Below are 25,337 nucleotides of genomic sequence, written 5' to 3' on the forward strand. Positions count from 1 at the left end.
GATCCCACATGCAACGGAGAAACTATGCCCATGCGCCACAACTACTGAGCCTGCGCTCTAGAGCCCGCAAGCCACAACTACTGAAGCCCGCATGCCTAGAGACCGTGCTCCACAACAAGGGAAGCCACCACAATGAGAAGCGCACACACCATAACGAAGAGTAGCCCCCGCTCGCTGCAACTAGAGAAAGCCCGCGTGCAGCAACAAGGACACAACACAGCCAAAAATAAAAAAATAAATTTATTTTCTTTTAAAAAAAAGAACACTTGCTTTGGTAAATAATATAATGTCAAGAGCAAAGAATAGGGTTTTTGAAGGAAAGTTGTTGGAACAAGGGTATGGAAGCCACAGGTAAGAGTACTGAGCCTCCTGTGCCCCTGCCATAAAAAATGAGGCATGCAAAAACAGGCATTTAAGTCTCCAGCATGGGATTGTGCTAGAGTGCCTTATTTCTTCTTTTGAAAAGCTACTACAGAAGAAAAACCAGAGGAATACCGCAGCCAGTTTTCTGTCAAAAACGTACAGTATGCAGATGTGCAGCTTACTGAAGAACTATAAAGAATTCTGACTAATCCATGTCAACGCAGAGACAAATCTCTATTAGGTCACAGGACACACGTGGGAAAACACTTAATTAAGACTTTTAGTCATAGCAATCTCAAAGAACCAAAGGATGACATGATTATTTAAATCAACAACCAACCAACTTCTCAGGCTAGAACATAAGTAAAGTTTCCAAAGGGAGGCCTGGTATAATGAGAGATATTTGGCCATATCAACAATATTCATAAATGTAAACAAGTTGGATAGTAAGAATCTATTCTAGATACCATGTTACACAAGAAATGTTTATAGTTAAAACGGAAGTATTTTTATTTACTGTGGATAAAAGACAATTTAAAGCAGTGGTCCCCAACCTTTTGGGTACCAGGGACCAGTTTCGTGGAAGACAATTTTTCCACGGACTGTGGTGTGGGTGGGGGGGTGGCTCATGCAGTAATGCGAGTGATGGGGAGCGGCAGATGAAGCTTTGCTCGCTGGCCCACCGCTCACCTCCTGCTGTGCAGCCCGGTTCCTAATAGGCTGTGGACCGCTACTGGTCCTTGGCCCAGGCGTTGGGGACCCCTGATTTACAGAACCTTAGTGATTTATTTCAAAATATCAGAAAACTTCCAAGATAAAATAGTCTTATTTTGCTCAATTCCAAAACTTGGACCTATGACCAAGAGAAGTATAGAATGACAGATTTTACCTCATTTTAATTTAGAACATTTTAAACTAGTTTTCCTTCTCTATTTGAAAAAGTAACACATGTACACAGGGGAAAACTGTGTAATACAAAAAGATATACAACTAAAATTAGATCTCTCTATGTAGTGGCAACCATTGTTAAGTTTCGTACGTCCTTCTAAAAATTGTGTGCATATATGAGCAAATACATTACTTTTGACTCTGGGAGGGCTCACGCCAAGGAATACTTTCCAGAACTTCTGCTGCCAGGGTCCTTGTCCTCACAGTGAGCCACAGCCACCCACCGCCTCTGCAGGAGACCCTCCAACACTAGCAGATACATCAGAAATACATCTACACGTGGAACAACTCCTACAGAACACCTACTGAACGCTGGCAGAAGACCTCAGACCTCCCAAAAGGCAAGAAACTCCCCCACGTACCTGGGTAGGGCAAAAGAAAGAATAAACAGAGACAAAAGAATAGGGATGGGATCTGCACCAATGGGAGGGAGCTGTGAAGGAGGAAAGGTTTCCACACACTAGGAAGCCCCTTCGCGGGCGGAGACTGCGGGTGGCGGAGGCGGGAAGCTTCGGTGCTGCGACGGAGAGCACAGCAACAGGGGTGCGGAGGGCAAAGCGGAGAGATTCCCGCACAGAGGATTGGTGCCGACCCGCGCTCATTAGCCCGAGAGGCTTATCTGCTCACCCGCCGGGGTGGGCGGGGCTGGGAGCTGAGGCTCGGCTTCGGTTGGAGCGCAGGTGGAGGACTGGCGGCATGAACACAGCCTGAAGGGGTTAGTGCACCTAGCCGGGAGGGAGTCCGGCGGGGGGGAAAAGTCTGGACCTGCCTAAGAGGCAAGAGACTTTTTCTTCCCTCTTTGCTTCCTGGTGCGTGAGGAGAGGGGGTTAAGAGCGCTGCTTAAAGGAGCTCCAGAGACGGGCGCGAGCCGAGGCTAACAGCGGGGACCCCAGAGACGGGCATGAGACGCTAAGGCTGTTGCTGCTGCCGCCACCAAGAAGCCTGTGGGCGAGCACAGGTCACTATCCCCACCTGCCTTCCAGGGAGCCTGTGCAACCCGCCACTGCCAGGGTCCCGGGATCCAGGGACAACTTCCCCGGGAGAACGCACGGCGCGCCTCAGGCTGGTGCGACGTCACCGGCTTCTGCCACCGCAGGCTCACCCCGCATCGTGCCCCTCCCTCCCCCCGGCCTGAGTGAGCCAGAGCCCCCGAATCAGCGGCTCCTTTAACCCCGTCCTGTCTGAGGGAAGAACAGACGCCCTCCGGGGACCTACACGCAGAGGCGGGGCCACATCCAAAGCTGAACCCCAGGAGCTGTGCGAACAAAGAAGAGAAAGGGAAATCTCTCCCAGCAGTCTCAGGGGCAGAGGATTAAATCTCCACAATCAACTTGATGTACCCTGCATCTGTGGAATACCTGAATAGACAGCGAATCATCCCAAATTGAAGAGGTGGACTTTGAGAGCAAGATTATTATTTTTTCCCCTTTCCCTCTTTTTGTGAGTGTGTATGTGTATGCTTCTGGGTGAGATTCTGTCTGTATAGCTTTGCTTTCCCCATTTGTCCTAGGGTTCTATCTGTCCGTTTTTTTGTTTTTGTTACTTTTAAAAATAACTTTTTTAATAATTATTTTTTATTTTAATAACTTTATTTTATGTTCTGTTATCCTCTTTCTTTCTTTCTTTCTACTTTTTCTCCCTTTTACTCTAAGCCGTGTGGATGAAAGGCTCTTGGCTCTGCAGCCAGGAGTCAGTGCTGTGCCTCTGAGGTGGGAGAGCCAACTTCGGGACACTGGTCCACAAGAGACCTCCCAGCTCCACATAATATCAAACGGCGAAAACCTCCCAGAGATCTCCATCTCAACACCAACACCCAGCTTTGCTCAACGACCAGCAAGCTACAGTGCTGGACACCCTATGCCAAACAACTAGCAAGACAGGAACACAACCCCACCCATTAGCAGACAGGCTGCCCAAAATCATAATAAGTCCACAGACACCCCAAAACACACCACCAGACGTGGACCTGCCCACCAGAAAGACGAGATCCAGCCTCATCCACGAGAACACAGGCACTAGTCCCGTCCACCAGGAAGCCTACACAACCCACTGAACCAACTTTAGCCACTGGGGACAGACACCAAAAACAACGGGAACTACGAACCTGCAGCCTGCAAAAAGGAGACCCCAAACACAGTAAGATAAGCAAAATGAGAAGACAGAAAAACACACAGCAGATGAAGGAGCAAGATAAAAACCCACCAGACCTAACAAATGAAGAGGAAATAGGCAGTCTACCTGAAAAAGAATTCAGAATAATGATAGTAAAGATGATCCAAAATCTTGGAAATAGAAAAAACGCAAGAAGCATTTAACAAGGACCTAGAAGAACTAAAGATGAAACAAGCAATGATGAAAAACACAATAAATGAAATTAAAAATACTCTAGAAGGGGTCAATAGCAGAATAACTAGGCAGAAGAACGGATAAGTGACCTGGAAGATAAAACAGTGGAAATAACTACTGCAGAGCAGAATAAAGAAAAAAGAATGAAAAGAAGTGAGGACAGTCTCAGAGACATCAGGGACAACATTAAACGCACCAACATTCGAATTATAGGGGTTCCAGAAGAAGAAGAGAAAAAAAAGGGACTGAGAAAATATTTGAAGAGATTATAGCTGAAAACTTCCCTAATATGGAAAAGGAAATAGTTAATCAAGTCCAGGAAGCACAGAGAGTACCATACAGGATAAATCCAAGGAGAAACACGCCAAGACACATATTAATCAAACTGTCAAATATTAAATACAAAGAAAACATGTTAAAAGCAGCAAGGGAAAAACAACAAATAACACACAAGGGAATCCCCATAAGGTTAACAGCTGATCTTTCAGCAGAAACTCTGCAAGCCAGAAGGGACTGGCAGGACATATTTAAAGTGATGAAGGAGAAAAACCTACAACCAAGATTTCTCTACCCAGCAAGGATCTCATTCAGATTTGATGGAGAAATTAAAACCTTTACAGACAAGCAAAAGCTGAGAGAGTTCAGCACCACCATACCAGCTTTACAACAAATGTTAAAGGATCTTCTCTAGGCAAGAAACACAAGAGAAGGAAAAGACCTACAATAACAAACCCAAAACAATTAAGAAAATGGGAATAGGAACATACATATCGACAATTACCTTAAATGTAAATGGATTAAATGCTCCCACCAAAGGACACAGACTGGCTGAATGGATACAAAAACAAGACCCACATATATGCTGTCTACAAGAGACCTACTTCACACCTAGAGACACATACAGACTGAAAGTGAGGGGATGGAAAAAGATATTCCATGCAAATGGAAACCAAAAGAAAGCTGGAGTAGCAATTCTCATATCAGACAAAATAGACTCTAAAATAAAGACTATTACAAGAGACAAAGAAGGACACTACATAATGATCAAGGGATCAATCCAAGAAGAAGATATAACAATTGTAAATATTTATGCTCCGCAACGGGAGAGGCCACAACAGTGAGAGGCCCGCGTATTGCAAAAAAAAAAAAAAAAAAAAAAAAGCTATCTCTGATATAGGTCAAAACAGCACTTCTCTCCCCCAAGTCATACTCATCAACTACTCTTATACCCCCAAACAGTTGCAACTTTAATGCCTAGTGTCTATATAGATATTAAGTAAAGCTATTTTCTTTAAACAAGAAATCACTTTGTAAACAAACACAGCTGATCTCGAATGTTTCGCTGTACAGTTCCTAGTCAGTGAGGAAAGGCAAGAATATGATCCCGAATGTTAACAACTGTATATACCTGAAATCTGTTTCTAAATTTGTCTTCCAAATCAGCTTGCAGGAACACTTGAATGAAGTGAATTATGTTCTCCTGTTCAAGCAATTTGTTCTCCAAAACCCATAATTAGGCTGCATGGGGATCTAATTTGAACATTTTAGGGCTTGTTACATACAAATGAGTTTCACTACTTTTATTTATTACTTTGAGTTAAATCTCTTAAATTATCTGTTTTATTTTCCTCATTAGCAAATTGTAGGAGAGGGGATATCCATTACCAAATAACCTTCAAAACACAGAAGGCATAAATGCTGAAATTCATTTTTACTACTAGTCAATAAATCACAGCAGAAAGAGCTGAAGGTAGTTCTCAGTAACCTCATTACATTATGTATACTACTGTCTTATAGCCCCATTATTAGACCACCATCACCATTACAAGTAGCTAATAGAATATTTTTCAGGTACTTCGTTAAATGCTTTACATACATCTAGCTCATCTGATCCTCAAACCTAAGAAGGGTATACTACGTATTTGTATTCCCACTTTTACAAATGAAGAAACCTACAGTTATAGCTGGCAAAGTGGCAGAGCCAATTATCCAGGCTGTTTGACTGCAGAGCCCTTGCTCTTTAAGTCAAATATTTATTAGCTATTACACAAAACTAGGAGAAAAGGGTAAAAAGTTTCAGAGAAATGTATTTTGATTCAGTATAATAGTCAATGTATCTGCCTAACAGAAGGGGCTGTATCATGAAATAAAGAGTAATAGAAGTGTTCAAACTAGAGTCCTGATGATCATGTGTCTGTGTTTCAATCAAACAGATGGTGAGTAATAGCTGTACTTTATAGCAGAATTCTAGATAATAAATGCAACAATCATCAACGGTAGCAAAACCCAGTAGATTAAAGTTTGATGAGGAACTTTGTAATGAATGGATGAGAGTGACTAGACCAGAATCCACTGATTAATTCTGACATCACTAAGAGTAAGACAACAGGGTATGTGCCCCCCACATATGATGCAATAGGTAACTGATAAACTACTGGCAGTCGTGGGGGTGAGGGGTCTGATGTAACTACCAGTCTCAAAAAAATATATAGCAAACATATAAGGAGACTATCACACATTAAGAGAGATTTGAGATCTAGTAATCACATAATGGGACTTCCCTGGTGGTCCAGTGGTTAAGAATCCACCTTCCAAAGCAGGGACGTTCGATCCCTGGCCAGGGAACTCGGACCCCACATGCCGCAGAGCAACTGGGCCCTTGTGCCACAACTACTAAGCCAGCGCTCTGTGGAGCCCACGCGCCACAATGAAAGATCCTGCATGCAGCAACGAAGATGCCGTGTGCCACAACTAAGACCTAATGCAACTAAATAAATAAATATTTTTAAAAATCCTTTAAAAAAATTACATAACTATTTTTTTAAAAAGAATGAACAGGGGTGATGTACTAAATAACATTAAATATTTCCTGCCTATTGCACTAGATATGATAATGGCATTGTGGTTATTTTTAAAGCTTCTCTTATTTCTATATATTAAAGTATGAAATGAGAGAATATCTGGCATGCTTTAAAATATTCCAGTAACAACAACAAAAAAGTAGGGGACAGATGAAACCAGAATGGCAAAATGCTAATAACTGTTGAAGCTGGATGAGTACACTGGGCAGGGGCAAGGGTATTCATTATACCATTCTCTCTTGTATGAATGTTTGAAATTTTCCATAATAAAAAATTTTTAATGTTTAATTGCAATATGAAAGAGGATAACAAATCTCCAAACAAGTAAACAACAGGAGACCATGTGTGCACATGCAGCAAGCAGAGAAGTATGCTGGCAAAAGATATGTATTCCTTTTAGTATCCAATCACCCACTTACCCACAATCAGGGCCCATTTACCAGGTTGTGGCTAAGCATTAATCCCCTGACCCAAGCAAAAGTAATCACCAGGATTCACCCATCTGATTTAGCATTTATCTCTATGGTTGTAAGAATTTAACTCCCCAACAATAACCCCCCCCAAAAATCATAAATATGTAACCATAGTAAACATTATGCTATGATGGGAAGTATTTTCCATAAATTAACTTTTGCCAAATAACATCAATACATAATTCTACTTTACAGTCATTTAAAAAAATATATTTATTTATTTATTTGGCCGCTCCAGGTCCTAGTTGCGGCATGTGGGATCTGTAGTTGCAGCATGTGAAATCTTAGATGCGGCAGGTGGGACCTAGTTCCCTGACCAGGGATCAAACCTGGGCCCCCTGCATTGGGAGCGTGGAACCTTAGCCACTGGACCACCAGGGAAGTCCCTACTTTAGAGTCATTTTATTTGAAAAGACTCAAGGTGAGAGACTTTAAAAACAAAAAACAAAAAACTCAGCAATGGTAAATATAAAACTGTTTTGTGTTTGGGAAGGAGAATATTAATATTCTGAATATTTGAATCCATTTTCCACCCATCTGCCAATCTCTCTGGATAAGGCACCACTGTGCTAAATTTTCATTTCGTGTGAAAATTATCTTTTGAGTTCTCAAGGTAAACCTAAGAACAATAGAGTATTTTGTACATCATTTTGCAAATGAGAAGTCTGGATGCAATTTCCACTTCCAGATACCAAATTCCAGATAAATACTATATTATAATAATAATGTATAATGATAATAAAGCTAGCTATTCCATAAAATAGAATTATATCAGAACTTCTACACCATGGGTTTTTTGTTTTGTTTCTCAAATGTCAAGTTATACTATATTACAATTTAGAAAATGTAGCTCATCTACAGCCCTAGCCGTCAAGTCCCTAGCCACTCGAAAATATTCCCGCCATCACAGAGGGGCAGTAAGTGACATAAACAACTCACTGTAAGAGGTCAAATCCTATGCTCTATGACAAAGAAATACTGCAAGTTGACAAGGTAGATGCACACCTCACAGAGAAACAACAAAGGGTAAAATAAAATGATAAAAGGACTATGACAGGACTATGACTTAGAATTAACAACAGTAACTAATACCATACCCAGAAGTTGAACTAGGCAGCTGGTTTTCATGCCTACCATCTACACCGATGACAGCACTGAAAATCAAAGCTGACACTATGTAAACACTAACCAGTACACGGTTCAGCCAGAGTTTTCTGTTCTAGGGCCTTCTGTCCAGAAGGCATGCTCCATCCAATTCCTTTTCTCCCCCATTATATGTTTTCAAAACACCTGATGAGGAGGCATAACAGAGTAATATATAAGAGCAAAAGCTTGAAAAGTCAGTCAAACTGGATTTGAAAACCAACTCCAATACTTTTTAACACTTTTTAACCTAAGATGCTAAGAGAAATGGTGGCCAAACAGATTATCTATAAAACTGAGATGATAGTACTGTAATTACTTCAAAGATGATGAGCAGAAAATATCTATTTAAAATCCTCCGTACAGAAAATATCTGCAAACAATGCAACGGACAAGGGACTAATATTCAAAACATACAAACAGCTTATACAACTCAGTATCAGAAAGAACCCAATCAAAATATGGGCAGAAGACCTAAATACAGACATTTTCCCCAAAAAAAGACATACAGATGGCTAACAGGTACATGAAAAGATGCTCAACATTGCTAATTATTAGAGAAATGCAAATCAAAAGCACAATAAGGTTATCACTTCAAACAGGGCTGAATGCCCATCATCAAAAAGTCTACAAATAATGTTAGAGAGGATGTAAAGGGAACCCTTATACACTGTTGGTGGGAAAGTAACTTCGTGCAGCCACTATGGAAAACAGTATAGAGGTTCCTTAAAAAACTAAAAATAGAACTACAGTATGATCCAGCAATTCCACTCCTGGGCATATATCCAGAAAAAATGAAAACTCTAATTCAAAAAGATACATATACACCAATGTTCATACCAGCACTATTTACAATAGCTAAGACACGGAAGCAACCCAAGTGCCATCAACAGAAGACTGGCTTAAGACAATGGGATATATACATACAGTGGAGTATTACTCAGCCATAAAAAAGAATGAAATATTGCCACTTGTAGCAATGTGGATGGACCTAAAGAATATTATGCTTACTGAAATAAATCGGACAAAGACAAATACTATATGATATCATATGTACAATCTAAAAAATAATACAAATGAATCTTTATACAAAACAGAAAGAGACTCAGACACAGAAAACAGATTTATGGTTACCAAGGTGGGGAGGGGACAAATGAGTATAGGATTAACAGATACAAACTACTATACATAAAATAGATAAGCAACAGGGGTTGACTGTAGAGCACAGGGAATTATACCCAGTATCTTGTAATATAACCTACAATGGAATATAATCTGCAAAAAAACCAAATCACTATGCTGTACACCTGAAACTAACACAATACTGTAAATCAACTACACTTCAGTTAAAAAAATAAAAAGTGAAACCCTCCATGGAGCACCTGCCACACAGTGCTCAACAAATTAGAACTGTGAGCTATCTGAATTACGTATTTGAAATATTCTCTAACAACAGTCTTCACTACTAGAAAATAAACACGGGGCTTCCCTGGTGGTGCAGTGATTAGGAATCCGCCTGCCAATGCAGGGTACACGGGTTCGGGCCCTGGTCCGGGAAGATCCCAGATGCTGCGGAGCAACTAAGCCCATGCGCCACAACTACTGAGCCTGCGCTCCAGAGCCCGCGAGCCACAACTACGGAAGCCCACGTACCTAGAGCCCACGCTCCGCAACAAGAAAAGCCACTGCAATGAGAAGCCCGCGCACGGCAACGAAGATAGCCCCCGCTCACCGCAACTAGAGAAAGCCCGCGCGCAGCAATGAAAACCCAACGCAGCCAAAAATAAATAAATAAAATTAATTAATTAAAAAAAAAAAAACCCTGGTCTTTCACCACAGACAGTTTGAGAAACACTAAACCAGAACATGCACGAATTGTCTTTATTCTATTTGGAACCCCTTACTTTCTAAGTAATTGATAATTGAGTGCCTAGAGCCCGTGCTCCAAAACAAGAGAAGCCACTGCAATGAGAAAGTATTTATTTTTCTACTTTGGGGTAGCAGACAATGCTAAGTTGAAGCATATACAGAAAGTGTCCACTTTCTGTATGTTAGGGTTTAACTGCTAATAAAGTTCTATTCTTCACTCCTTTCACTCCTATCGTACCCAACAGACCAAGGAAAACAGAAAGCCAGGCTTTCACTTTAAAACAATGCCTCCAGAAGAGTGCAATGTATGGGGATTAAACAGACCTTATGACTTTAAAAAACAAAACCAAACAAAAAGGTTCCCAGAAGCTTCACAGTGCTCATCCAAAAATCTTTTGGGATTTCTTTCTTCCTTCCCAGATTCCTGAAAATACACTACAATCATTTTTTACCTGGGGCCTTGAGAAATTTTCAATATGTTTAGACCACATGCCATTCATTAAGACATTTCTTCCAGCTTCTAGCCCACACTTTCCACACTCTAGTTTGTTAAAGTATGATTAGGACCCTATAAACTACATTTCTCCTTTGATAGCAATAGCATGTGCTAGAGGAAGAATCAAAGGCTGGAAGAATAAGAAGGAATATATATGCTCCTTATTATTGGTCACAGTTTCTATGTGTATGGACCCATTAATGCATTTCATCCTGGCACTGATTCCAGTTTCTACCTTTTTTCCAAAATCCCAGACCAGCCTGACTGCAATTCCTCACACACAAGAACCAGTTGTCCAATACCCCTCCTTTGGAAATTTCAGCTCCAAGAGGGGCCCTACTCCAGGCTTCTGGGTTCTGGTAACCACACCCTCTTCCCTTTTTTCTCCCAGCCCTAGGGCAAGTAGCTACTTCTGCCTTTCTGTTACCTCAGTGTCCCCTTTTCATTTTCTTAGTTCTCCAAAAACGCTTTTAACCAATTCCTCATGTTAAATTCTGTTCTCCTGACTAGTATGAGAAGAACAATATGAAAGTTTAAAACTCTTTCCTTGAAAGCTTATTATAAAAGAGAAACAGAGGCTTTCCTGGTGGCACAGTGGTTGAGAGTCCGCCTGCTGATGCAGGGGACACGGGTTCGTGCCCCAGCCCGGGAAGATCCTACATGCCGTGGAGCGGCTGGGCCCGTGAGCCATGGCCGCTGGGCCTGCGCGTCCGGAGCCTGTGCTCCGCAACGGGAGAGGCCACAACAGTGAGAGGCCCGCGTACCGCAAAAAAAAAAAAGAGAAACATAAAATACAAGTAATTATTCCAACCTGTGATATCACCACTCTAATGCCAAGTTGGGGTTTCTTACCAAGCCACTCTAAAAGCATGAAACTGGGGACTTCCCTGGTGGCACAGTGGTTAAAAATCTGCCTGCCAATGCAGGGAACACGGGTTTGAGCCCTGGTCCAGGAAGATCCCACATGCCGCGGAGCAACGAAGCCCGGGCGCCACAACTACTGAGCCTGAGCTCTAGAGCCTGTGAGCCACAACTGCTGAGCCCATGTGCCACAACTACTGAAGCCCGCACGCCTAGAGCCCGTGTTCCACAACAAGAAAAGCCACAGCAATGAGAAGCCCACGCATCACAATAAAGAGTAGCCCCTGCTCGCTGCAACTAGAGACCTCCCGCGTGCAGCAACAAAGACCCAATGCAGCCAAAAATAAATGAATAAACAAATTTTTTTTTTTTTTTTTGCGGTACGCGGGCCTCTCACTGTTGTGGCCCCTCCCGTTGTGGAGCACAGGCTCTGGACGCACAGGCTCAGTGGCCATGGCTCACGAGCCCAGCCACTCCGTGGCATGTGGGATCTTCCCGGACCGGGGCACGAACCCGTGTCCCCTGCATCGGCAGGCGGACTCTCAACCACTGCTCCACCAGGGAAGGCCCTAAACAAGTAAATTAAAAAAAAAAAAAAAAAAATAATATAAAAGCATGAAACTGGGATGGGTCATGCTTTCTGGAAAACGTAACACAGTTAAAAACTGTACATAAGCAGTCTTGAAAATGAGACACTCAATATATGATTGTTCATTAGTGCTCTGGAGCAAGCGTATGCAAATTTTTTATAAAGAGACAGAAAGTAAGTATTTTAGGCTTTGCAGGCCCTGCAGTCTCTGTCACAACTACTCAACTCCCAACATTTTTTTGTGAAAACAGCCATAGACAGGGACTTCACTGGTGGTCCAGTGGTTAAGACTTCGCCTTCCAATGCAGGGGGTGCGGGTTTGATCCCTGGTTGGGGAGCTAAGATCCCACATGCCTCCCTGGCCAAAACCCAAAACATAAAACAGAAGCAATATTGTAACAAATTCAATAAAGACAAGAAAGAGAGAGAAAGAGAGGAAGGAAGGAAGGAAGGGAGGGAGAGAGGGAGGGATGGAGGGAGGACTGGCGGGAGGGGCCACAGACTACTGTGAATGAGCAAGCATAGCTGTGTTCCAATAACACTTTATTTATGGACATAAAATGATATGAAGTTGAAATTTCTAACATGTCACAAAATATTATTCTTTTCATTTTTTTTAACCATCTAAAAATATAAAATCATTCTTAGTTCACAGGCTGTATGAAAACATGCAGGCAGGCTGGATTTGGCCCATTGGCCTGTTTGCCAACCCCGTTCTAGATTGTGCCTCTTCCAAAATCAAAGTATTATGTTCATTGATGGACTAAAAAAAAAAAAAAAAAAAAAAAATTACTCTAGCAAACCTAGGTTTAAACTATAATGTAACTAACCTGAAACATTAATGAAACAGACAAAACAATGTTACTTACCCTCCTCAATCTTTCTTTTAATGAAGACTAAAGATAAGAAAATTTACTAACAGGGAAATTTCAAAGTATGATGCAGTTCAATTTAAATATTTGCCAAACTTGTGTACCTTCTTTCTACCTCTACAGCACCATAAAATAAGCACTGGTTTTAAAATTAACCTTGAATAATGTAAATTTCTAAATCAGAGATTAATTGAATTAGGGTCTTAATGATGTTCAACTGAGAAGAACTTAGGTTAAAGTAATAATGGTCCCCATTTCCCAAACAATTCTTCAAGTAGAAAAAACATCTACAGACGTTAGCAAGTTACACTCAAGTTTCTTATTTCAAAGTAACCATGATTGTATAGCCTCTCCTGTTAATCCGCAACTACTTTGATTCCTTAGTATCAGCAATGAGGAAGGTCTCTTTGGCATCTTATGCTCCCACAAATATGTTCATTATTGCTACTTATGAACTGTGTCCATCTGTCCAAAAACTATGAGTTAAAGTCCTAAGAGCACCCTTGAACTAGGACTACCTCAAGACCTGGACACAGTATGCACTGGTAAGACAAAAAAAAAAAAAAAAAAAGCACAAGCAGCGGTGCAGTAGTATGCATGACACATGAAAGGCATAAAAACAAACATTACGCCTCTCAACAAAAGGCAAGTTCTCTACATGTGTACCTCTCATAGTTTTCCTTAGTTTATGGAAAGACAACAAACCAAGGCTTGAGTTTCATATGGGATTAAAAGTTCCTAGAAGCTCATTTCCAATGCAGATTTCAGACTAAAGGCACTTGGCCAAAGGGGCAGACCTGGATGATCCACATATCCAGTGTACCTTTTGCTGAAATGATGTCCAGGCCTCTAATCCTCTAGAATACATATCTGCAAAGTCAGACAAAAGAACCAACTCAACCAACCTGCACCTTCCAAATTGAACTATTATAAGCAACTCAAAACTAATCTAGAAGACCTCTAGGAAAACTCAGAATATAGAAATCCAGCTGATTATGAATGGCAGCTATTCCAAATATTATTTCTTAATACCGTTAAAAAGATAGTCTTTGACAAATTGGTAAATGAAGAGACCTTTGCTCAAGTTGTGATATACCATTAAACTAGCTAGGGAGCATAGTGTGAACTTCTTTGGGCCTTCTTTTCCTTCCTTATTCTGTAAAATGAAGGCACTAGCTCCCATGCCCTTTAAAATCACAGCCATGGAGCGTAAAGACTTAAATATAAGACATGACACCATAAAATTCCAAGAAGAAAAAGTAAGCAAAACATTCTGACATAAATCCTAGCAATGTTTTCTTAGGTCAGTCTCCCAAGGCAATAGAAATAAAAGCAAAAGTAAACAAGTGGGACCTAATCAAACTTTTAAGCTTTTGCACAGCAAAGGAAACCATAAACAAAAAGACAACCTACAGACTGGGAGAAAATATTTGCAAATGATGTGATGGAAAAGGGCTTAATTTCCAAATTATACAAACAGGTCATACAACTCAATAACAAAAAAACAACCCAATCAAAAAATGGGCAGAAGACCTAACTAGACTTTTCTCCAAAGAAGACATACTGATGGCCAATAGCCACATGAAAAGATGCTCAACACTGCTAATTATTAGAGAAATGCAAATCAAAACTACAATGAAGTACCACCTCACACCGGTCAGAATGGCCATCATTAAAAAGTCCACAAGTAAGGGCTTCCCTGGTGGTGCAGTGGTTAAGAATATGCCTGCTAATGGAGGGGACACAGGTTGGAGCCCTGTTCCAGGAAGATCCCACATGCTGCGGAGCAACTAAGCCCATGTGCTACAACTACTGAGCCTGCACTCTGGAGCCGTGCGCCTAGAGCCTGTGCTCTGCAACAAGAGAAGCCACCGCAGTGAGAAGCCCGCGCACCACAATAAAGAGTAGCCCCTGCCCGCTGCCAACTAAAGAAAGCCCACACACAGCAAGGAAGACCTAACGCAGCAAAAAATAAATTAATTAAATAAATAAAACTTAAAAAGTCTACAAACAACAAATGCTGGTGTGGAGAAAAGGGAACCCTCCTACACTGTTGGTGGGAATGTAAATTGGTGCAGCCACTGTGGAAAACAGTATGGAGGTTCCTCAAAAAGCTAAAAATAGAGTTGCCATATGATCCAGCAATCCCAATCCTTGGCATATATCCAGACAAAACTATAATTCAAAAAGATATATGCACCCCTATGTTCATAGCAGCACTATTCACAGTGGCCAAGACACAGAAACCACCTAAATGTCCATTGACAGAGAAATGAATAAAGAAGATATGATACATATGCACAATGGAATACTACTCAGCCATAAAAAAGAATGAACTAATGCCATTCGTAACAACATGGATGGACCTAGAGACTATCATACTAAGTGAAGTAAGTCAGAAAGAGAAAGGCAAATACCATATAATATCACTTATATATGGAATCTAAAATATGGCACAGGGCTTCCCTGGTGGCGCAGTGGTTGAGAGTCTACCTGCCAATGCAGGGGACACGGGTTTGTGCCCCAGTCCGGGAGGATCCCACATGCCGCGGAGCGGCTGGGCCCATGAGCCATGGCCGCTGGGCCTGCGCGTCCGGAGCCTGTGCTCCGCAACGGGAGAAGCCACAACAATGAGAGGCCCGCGTACCGCAAAAAAATAAAAAATAAAAAAAAATAATAAAATATGGCACAAATGAACTTATCTACAAAACAGAAACAGACTCACAGACATAAAGATCAGATTTGTGGTTGCCAAGGGGGAGTGGGGGAAGGAGAGGGGTGGACTGGGAGTTTGGGGTTGGTAGATGCAAACTATTACATTTAGAATGGATAAATAACAAGGTCCTAGGCACAAGGAACTATATCCAATCTCCTGGGATAAACCATAATGGAAAACAATATAAAAAAGAGAACATCTATATGTGTATAACTGAGTCACTTTGCTGTACAGCAGAGATTGGCACAACATTGTAAATCAACTATACTTCAATAAAAAATTTTTTAAAAAGATTATAGAGCTAAGCAATTACACTTAAAAAAAAAAGCATCAACTATCCTACAGAACAAGAAAAGCCTCAATTTTTAGAGTACCAAGTTTTCTACCATTTTTCAATGTCACAGCTTTATGGTATATCCAAAAACACCCCTTGATTTAGCACTGCATTTGTAGCTTCCTCACTTCCTTTTGGCCCCTAATATTCATAAAGAGATAAATGAAACTGTTGAGCTGAAGGATTTGAATAAAAGACAAACAAGAGTAAAAGCACACAGGCCTAGTTTAAATAGGTTATCCATTCCGGAAAACACCCAAGTATAAAACAACTAAAAAGACTGAGGCGGGGGCGCGGGGGATGTAACAAAGCACACTACACTGTCCCAGCAAAGGCAGCTGTCATAATCTCTCTCAGACCACCACCATGAGATCTCTAATTTTCATTAGTTTGTCTCCACCAGGATCAACAGAAGACTAAAAAGTGTCTTGAGCACCAATCACTCTCATCAGCTCAATACATACCACTCAGTACCCTGACCTCCTCTCTCCTAATCTAATAGTTATTTAAGACGGTCTTTCAATGTCAGTTATTATTAATGCTGCTATTCACTCTATGAGGAAAATAGAATAATGATAGTTATGAAGGATCAGGTCAACTCAAACATTTATCAATACTAAGCACATACTACTATGCTCCCAGCTGCTAGTCACTGGGATTCCTCCATTTAAAAGAATAAGTCTCTCTCTAAAACATATTCATCATGGTCCTTGGATTTTCTGGTACATAGAACTACAAAATCCCTTAGGTCCTAGCAACAGAACCAACAAGTCTAGATCATGCAAGAGAACGGATGAATGCTAAGACAGACAGGCTCCAATGAAATGTTAGTCTTTCTTGATGCTGTGTATTAGTAACCACCCAAAGTATCTTAAAAGTTGGAGAATTATAAAAATACACATATATACAAATACATCTTTTAAAATACTTATATGGAAAAAAATAATAATGAAAATACTTAAGCAATGAGTACATTTCACAAAAGCACACAGCTAACAAATTTTGCAGCTAGCATATGTACAACTGAAAAAAACGTCCTATCATTGGTTCCAACTCCTGCTCCAATTTCATATCCTCTGACACTATCAGTATCTTCTCTAGTAATAAAGAAAAGGAGTCAAAGAAAGGTGAGCACCAAGTATTTTTTGGTAGTCTCACTGTCTCTCTATAACACACGTGAGCATTCTATAACTGGGGAAGTACTTGTTTTATACTCAACTACCACTGTTTCAATTTGTTACTATGTAGTTATTAACATTAATTCGTCAAACTGCTGTTAATCTGCCAAGAAAACTCCATACTATATTTCTCATAATTTATACAATTGGTTTCCTAAATAATAATACACCCATAACAGATTTTTTAACTTTTTAATGGATACAGTAAACTTAAGCTTAAATAAGATACCTATGATGGTGACCTTGAGGAAAACTTTAGTAGTACATTTTCACATATTTCTAACAAAATGTTTTATTGTACCTCAACAAAATTCAACTGTTTACTACAGACAATCCTTAACTAAATTTTCAGCACAGAAGCAGTACCATAAAATGTGTAGCTTATGTTTTAGAGTTGATATAGATACTAGAATTGAGAAATTAATGGAAGAGCTATATATTTAACCAGGCAATTTTAGAAAGTCTGTGTGCTCAGGTTCAGAAAAATGGACTTCCAAGAAAAGGTTTTTGCATCCATCTATACAATTTATGCAAAATGTTAGCTCTAATTTACATTCATACAAAATTCACAGAAATCTTAAACATGGCACCTTCTGCCTACTAAAGTAGAGCATATGTAATTAACAACTATCCACCAAGAAGCAAAATATCACACAAAAGACTCAAAATACAAGTTAGTCCATGAGTCTCCAAAGAGCTAATCATGAAGCAAATATTGGTGATTACTATACAGCCCTCCCCAAAGAGAGTCTAACTGTACTTGGCAGGAAGTGGGCAGCAGGAAGAGCTACAGTCAGAAACCACCACTTGCTCCAGGTTCTTACAAGCTCACAGCAGTGCTCCCAATAAGCAGACCTGGTAGCAGCCTGCCAGCACGATCAAATTCCTATCAATACCCACACCATTTTAAGGATATTTTCACTTGTGAGACGTTAGCATCAGACAGAAAAGGCATTCTAAAATAAAAAGCATCTTTAGGATTTCACACTAACTTTAAACCTCCATCTAAATGACCAAAGTATTTGCTCAGCTGGAAAAGATATTGAAGCAACCATCGAGCTTGATTAAAAAAAAAAACAAACTACCAAATTAAACATAAAGGACATTATACATTAATTCTAAAGCTAAGGGACTCAAATACAACACCTGATTAGTGTATGGTAACCAAGAATGACAAAAATTGCCTCTCATTTGAATCCATGAAAGTACACTTCCAAATATAATTCCCATTATGAAAAAAACCCCAAACCTATTGAATTTTCAGTTGGCTAGTTTGTTGGCTAGCTTCAAATCAACCATTTTCAAGAGACTATACTTAAATACCTTGAGTTTTTAAAATAAGCAACCAACTAATCAAAGGGCAGGAATAAAAGCTATTTAATCCATCAGCACCAGACAGGACAAACAGAAATAAGCATGGACAAAAAAATAAAATTTTAAAAAAGAGAGAAATATAGGAATCAAACTCTAAAGAGGATCGCAAAACACCATCTTAAACTACCAGATATACTTGGGAGGAGACACTTTCCACACAGCACATATCCTAAGGCCCTTTTAAACTCCTTAACATGGTAAGAAAACAAAGCAACTTAACATAGGACATCCACAGTATAGAATATTCCCTGTTAAAAAAAGATAAGCACATCTTATACATAAACGCAAGTATGTAGATGATACAATATGTGTAGTAGACAAAAACAAAAGGTCTGGAAAGGTATACACTAAATTGTCAGTAGTGGTTACCTCTTGAATGTGGGATTTGAAGAGATGGAGCCAGAAAGAGATGCTAAAGGTGGATTTTTACCTTTTCCTCTATAAACATCTGTATTATCTTACCCTTTCGCAATAAGCATTTATTGTTTTGGTAATTAAAAAAAGAAACCATTTCAGGGCTTCCCTCATGGTCCAGTGGTTAAGACCCTGCGCTTCCATGCAGGGGGCACAGGTTCGAACCCTGGTCAGGGAACTAAGATCCAGCATGCCGCTCGGCGTGGCCAAAAAAATAAATAAATAAAAATAAAAAAAGAAGCCATTTCAAAACTATTACCAGACATTGTTATTGTTTTCAAAATATCACACTGATGGTTAGTACAAAGAGATAATAGTAGTAAAGTGCCTTCAAACCTTGAATTTAAAGCTCTATCCTCAGAATAAAGAAGACTAAGAGACATGACAATTAAATCCAATGTGTAATCCCAGACTGAAAAAAGAGGACACTATTGGGATAACAGGCACACTTTAAGTATGAACATATATCAGGTGTAATATTATAAATGTTAAATTGCCTGAATTTAATCACTGCACGTTGGTTATCTAAGAGAATGCTTATTCTTAGGTAATACTATGAACTATTCAGCAGTGAAGGGTGATGGTGCCTACACCTTACTCTCAAATGGTTCAGCCAAAAATAAACAAACACAGGTTTATATGTTTTAATATAGAAAGATAAAGCAAATGTGGTGAAATTTCAACTACTGGTCAATCTAGGTGAAAATATGGGAGTTCACTATACTATTCTTAAAATTTCCCTGCAAGTTTGAATTTTTTTTCAAAATAAAAGATTCCTTCCCTCTAGAGAGTGGATCTCTCTCAGAAAGGGAAAGAAAGAATTCTAAACCTGACTTTCAGTTACGCTAGGTGTAAATGTTTCAGTTTCTAATATGAAACATCTCTCAGGGTCTTACAATAATGGCCCTTAATGCATTACAAAATAAGATGCTCTATAGTATCCTGGAAAAATTAACAGAAATGATGAAGCTAGTCAACTTTTGATTCTAGCATATGACTATTATAGCTTCTCTGAAAAAACTGACAATGCTCATAGAACAACACTAAATATCAGGGTTAAGAAAAATAATTATAAATATCTGTTAAAGAGTAAATCATAATGCATTTCAATTTAAAGGGGAATAGATTAAATCAATTAATCACTACAGTGAAAAGTGGCAGAGAAGATTTGAAACACAAAAGTCCCACTAACACTAGAAAAGTATGATTGATAAGATATGTCTTGGCAGTTTGAACATTTCTTAGGAAAACACAACTGTATCAACAGTTGCTTGATACCTTTCTAAAGACATAGTGTGTCAGTAGAAGAATGGTGGGCCTGAAATCTAGATAAGGCAAGAGCAAAGAGGGACATGAATTCTGGAGAGGTATACTCTACCCTAAGTACTAGGATAGTTCCACCAGGCTTTCTGTGATCACCAGGAAAGCCTCCAAGTAATATTTTGGCCTCCCATGTACCTACCGAAGACTGCACCCTGGCCCGTAGAACATACCTCAATCACTACAAAGCTATTTCTCTCTTATAAAACAACAAAAACTGAATTATGTACTGCCTGCAAAGCTACTAAAGGTCCAGACCATATGTGGAATCTGGTGACCACGTTATTCTTTCAGTTGGCTCCCTATGGCATCTCTATCCCCATTGTAATTTAGATGAATTATGAGAATTTTATGAGAACACGATTATCCTCACTGCTTTATATTTTATTTGACATGCTGAAGTATTTTTTCCCAGTTAATAAACTTTATTTTTGCCAAATTCACCATGCTTTTCATATCATGGTGCCTTGTAAAGTACTGTTCTTTCTAGCTGCATCTTTCCATCCAATACTAATAATAAAAGAGTTAACACTGTCCTAATTCTTAAATCCTCATAAAACCCTCTGTAGAAAATACTGTTATGATCCTGACTTTACATATAAGGACACTAAGGCACAGAGTCATTACAAAATTTGCCCAGGTTCATAATGCTATTAAGTAAAAGAGGTGAGATTCTAAACCAGGAATTAGGATCCAGAGCTCAAGAGTTTAACATTTTTTGTGCCTTGGACCATTCTGCAGTCTGATGAAGCCTGCAAATTCCTTCTCAGCTTAGTATTTTTAAATATATGAAATAAACAGAGGAGACCAATTACCTTGGGGATAAAAAACTCAAATGTATGATACAGTAGTATATATATGCTTCTCAACAATCTACTGGTGGATCTATTTACTTAATTTCTATGTAATGATGAACATAAATAATATTTTGAGATATCTACAATAATCACAATATAATATCTGTGATTTGTACTAGTAGTAAAATCACAGGTACTGTTAATAGTACTGTAGTTTGCTGTTTACATTAATAATTAAAAGGAATGCCAACTTCTAGTTAGACGTTGGTGAAGAGGTAATTTTCCCCCTAAGTTTATGGATGCCATCCATGTTAACACTGCCCACTATATCAATCCTCTTAACACTGCAGTTTAAAAAAGGACCAATCCTGGGTCCTTCTCTCTTTCTACACTGGATCTCTTGGTGATCTCATCCAGTCTTGTGGCTCTGAATACTACTCAAGTTGATGACTACAAAGTTTATCTCTAGTCCAGACCCTTCCCCTAAATTCCAGACTTGGATATCAATTCAACCAGAATGTGTAACAGGCATCTCAAACTTACCACAACTAAAACTGAACTCCTAATCTATTCCCCAAACCTGCTTTTCTCACAGTCATCCCTATCTTAGTTGACGGCAACCCCATCTTTCTCACTGCTCAGACCAAAACTCTTGGAATCATCCTTGACTCCTCTCTTACATGCCACATCTGATCTATCAACAAATCGTACTGGTTTGATCTTCAAAATATATCCAGAATTCAACCATTTCTATCTCCTGTTACCACCTTGATACAAGTCACCAGCATCTCCCTCCCAGATTTCTAACTTTCTTAAAATTGTAAGTCTCCCTGCCTCTACTGTTGTTCCCCCCTACAAACTGAGAGATCCTTCAGAAGCTGAAAGATCATGTCACTCCTTGGTTGAAAACTCCAGGCAGTCCTTATAAAGCCTCTACCAAGCCCTGTGAAATCTGTACCCCACCCCAACACAATGTACTATTACTTTTTTGTTCATTCCATTCTAGCCATACTGAGCAGAACTCACTAGGTTGGCCTCAGCACCTTGGAACAAACTATTCCCTCTACTTGGAAAGCTTATTCCCCAAATGTTAACGAGGCTAACTTTCTCCCTTTTAAGTCTTTGCCTAAATATCACTCTCAAGAAGGCTCACCCAGTTCACCTCATTTTAAATTTCAACATCTACCCCAGAAATTCTGAATCCCCCTTACCGTGCTCCATTTTCCAAAGCACTTATCTTTGAACATTCCATTATTATTTATTGTTTTTCACCCCGCACTAGGAGGGGTGCCCACACAAGCAAAATTGTTTCGTACACCACTCACCTCTAGTATGCCTATGTTTGGCACAAAGTAAACATGCATATATTTAAAAAACAGCACTTCTATCATTGTAAACTACTTGCCTGTGTCTCTCATTAGAAGAATTCCTTGAAGACTCTGACTGGATCTAATTTGTAGTGCCCTCAACACCTGGCCTGGGGCCTGCCCAACAGCAGACACCTAACACACAGATACTCAGGTGATTACAGCCACTTTCACCTGAAACACAATCCTATATGCCACAGGAAAAGCCAGGTCTTACAGCTGTGTCTGATTAAATACTTGGTAGAAGGCAAACACAGAACATCAGGTTCCAACTGTTCCTTCAATCAAACTGAGTTTAAGTTTCATGCTTCATTTCTTCATGTGTCTAAGAAGCATTTCAAACTATCTGAAGTCTAAAAAGGTCACTTGGTCATTCCTCCCCCGCAGCCATGGCACCACCTCTCCAGCCCACCTAATCTTTTCATGCTTGACTTAAAATCCTCTTAAGTGTTCCTTGATGACCCCAGCTAGAAGCACTTACCCGTGCCATGCTCTGGGCCAACTGCTTTCCATATGTTATTCTCATTTGATTCTCCCAAAAGCCCTATGAGGTTGCTTCCATTATGACACCTATTTCAAAGATTAGAAAACTCAAACTTGGAGAGGTCAAATCACTTGTTCAAGGTTCAACGAGTGTTCAAACACAGGTCTGCCTGACTGTGAAATCCAAGTTCTTTAACCCTCCAATATACCGCTTTTCTCTCTCCAATATTACAAGCCCTAACTAGTTTATACATACTACCTCATAGGATTTGCTGTCACTTCACTTATCTAGACTTCAATTCCGGCATCTGTCAAACAGGGGATATCGTTCAGGATGCCTCCTATCAAGACCCCTTCCAATTCCTAGAGTATTATGAAATAAAACATTTTATAATTCTTTACATACTCCAAGTAGGTTAATACACACACATACACACATGTATTTTAGCACTTAGTCACTGCTAGAAATTAGAATTCTCCACTGCCAAAAAGCAGTGAAAATAAAAACTCCAAGACCTTATATAAAAAAATAAAACATTCTTGATTCCTCACCACATTCACATCTATCAGAGATGCACTTCTGAGTCCATTTTCCCATGTAGTATGAAAAATTATGTTTTCCCCCAAGAAGTGTAAGAATGTGATACTTAAAGCTTCTGGACTTCACCAAACCTGGTAAAAGGAACTGAAAGCAGCCACTTAGCCCATTCAGGAGCTAGCATGTTGTTTTAGACAGGACAAGTGCTCAATAAGCGTTTATTGGATCATGACACAGAATTTTTTTTTTTTTTTTGAGGTTTTCCAAGTCTCAAACCAAAAGCCTATAAAGAGCCACACCAAAACTAAGGTAAAATGTGTCAAAAGAACATATCTCTTGGAATCATTCTGGTCATAAAAGTGAATTTCATTTGAAATCCCTATCAACTGTTAAGTTTGAAATGAGTCATATTCGTAGGTCTAGACTTCAACCAACACCAGCAAATGGAGTTTAAGGATAGGTTTTTAAAACAACAGTCTTGTGAGGATGCAGAAAAAGAAGTGAATCCAGGCTCTGGAGTGGAAGCTCTCTTGAGATATCAGATACAGTAGCAGACACAGCCCACAAAAGAAATGTAAAAATGTCCTAGGCTGAAAACATACTGTTGGGCAAAACGATATTTCGGTTTTCTAGAACACTGTCTGTTTAGAAAATCCTCAAACGATTCTTGCTTTTTAACAAAGTCTTCAAAAGGAGTAGAAAGTCATCCGTTCAGGGTAAGAGATTGCTGCTACCAAGGAAATAGAGTGTCCGAAAGTGTGCAAATCTCATAATCTAGTAGAGAACGCATGCCCCTGCGGATGCTTTCACCTTCGGGCGGAAAAACCAACCCGGTGTCACCTCAACATTGGGGCCACTCAAACCTCACCACCATTACAAAACCGAAATGCCAAAGGTGCAGAATATGAAGCCGGAAGCACTACCAGGCCAGGATCGCGTTCCAGGGGAAAAAAAATCAAAACCTAGAGTGCAGCGCGGGGCCCTCGGCCGCCTTGGGCCGAGAGACGCACGCTAGGCCCTTCCGGTCGGAGCCGCCGTCGCCGGTACGCCAGGCGACGGGCCAGGCTTTCACCCGAGCCCGGGGATTCGCGGCCTACCCTCGCCGGTGCCCTCTCGCCGAGTCTGGCACCGCCTGCTCCTCCGACTCGGCCCCTTCGTCTGTAGCGCGGTCCGCGCAGGCCGCGAGGAGCCGGAGGAGACCGCCGAGCCTCGGGCCGGCCGGGTCGGTGCAGACGCGGCGGTGGCGGCAGAGGCCGCGCCGCCCCTCCCCCACCGGCCCGGCCCAACCGCCGCTGCGACGCGAGTAGCGGCGCCAACGCCGGGCCCAACCTCCGGCCCGCGGCGGCCCGGACAAGGAGCCGGTGGCGGCGTTGCGGGCCTGCTCCCCACGCCGCCTGCGCGAGTCCACCGCAGGCCCGTTACTCCCCGCGCCATAACCCGTCAGGACGCGCCGCCCTCGGCTTGCGCTGAGGCGGCCGAGGGCAGCGGGAAGCCGCTGAGCTGATACTTACTCAGGGGTCGGGTGCTCGGGGTCGTAGAAATCCCCCATCTTCGGAGGCGGCTGCGGCGGCAGCTGCTTCATCGGGAGCGGCTGGAGACGGCGACGCGAGCCCCCTCCCCGCGGCAGGGCGACGGGAGGGAGGGGAGGGGAGAAGGCCGCTGGTCCGACCGCGGCGGCGGCGGCGGCGGCAGGGTCGGCCCGCGTCGCTTGCTCGCTCGCTCGCTCCCTCCCTCCGGCGCCCGCCCGCCGCTCTCTCCCCCACACACTCACACCGGGAGCGACGCTAACCCCGCCCTCCCCTCTGCAGCACAGGCCCGGCCCCTTAAAGAGACACGCACCCGCCGCGAGTCCGCCGCCAGTCGGCGCGCCGGCAGCTGCCGGTTGTCCTCAGGCCGGAGCGGGAGGAGCGGGAGGAGCGGGAGGGGCTGTGCGCAGCCCGCGGACCCGGCCCGACTTCGCCAGCGACTTCCTGGAACAATAAGCCACAGGCCTGA

At 41.3% G+C, this 25,337-nt stretch overlaps 1 protein-coding gene across 3 annotated transcripts in view; it reads right to left on the bottom strand.

The window, feature by feature from the left end:
- The window catches only part of SETD2 (SET domain containing 2, histone lysine methyltransferase), a 113,183-nt gene extending 88,099 nt beyond the window's left edge, over positions 1-25,084 (bottom strand). For all 3 annotated transcript variants that reach the window (XR_003796528.1, XR_003796529.1, XM_029241558.1), the window contains exon 1: positions 24,854-25,084. Coding sequence is in view for 1 of the 3 variants with exons in the window: in XM_029241558.1 (XP_029097391.1) it covers positions 24,854-24,924 (71 nt within the window). In the remaining 2 variants the exon portion in view is untranslated. The remainder of the gene's footprint in view (positions 1-24,853) is intronic.
- Between the last annotated feature and the right edge of the window lie 253 nt (positions 25,085-25,337).

This window comes from Monodon monoceros, unplaced genomic scaffold (assembly GCF_005190385.1).
Source record: "Monodon monoceros isolate NGI ecotype Baffin Bay Population unplaced genomic scaffold, NGI_Narwhal_1 Super_Scaffold_3, whole genome shotgun sequence".
Lineage (NCBI taxonomy): Eukaryota > Metazoa > Chordata > Mammalia > Artiodactyla > Monodontidae > Monodon > Monodon monoceros.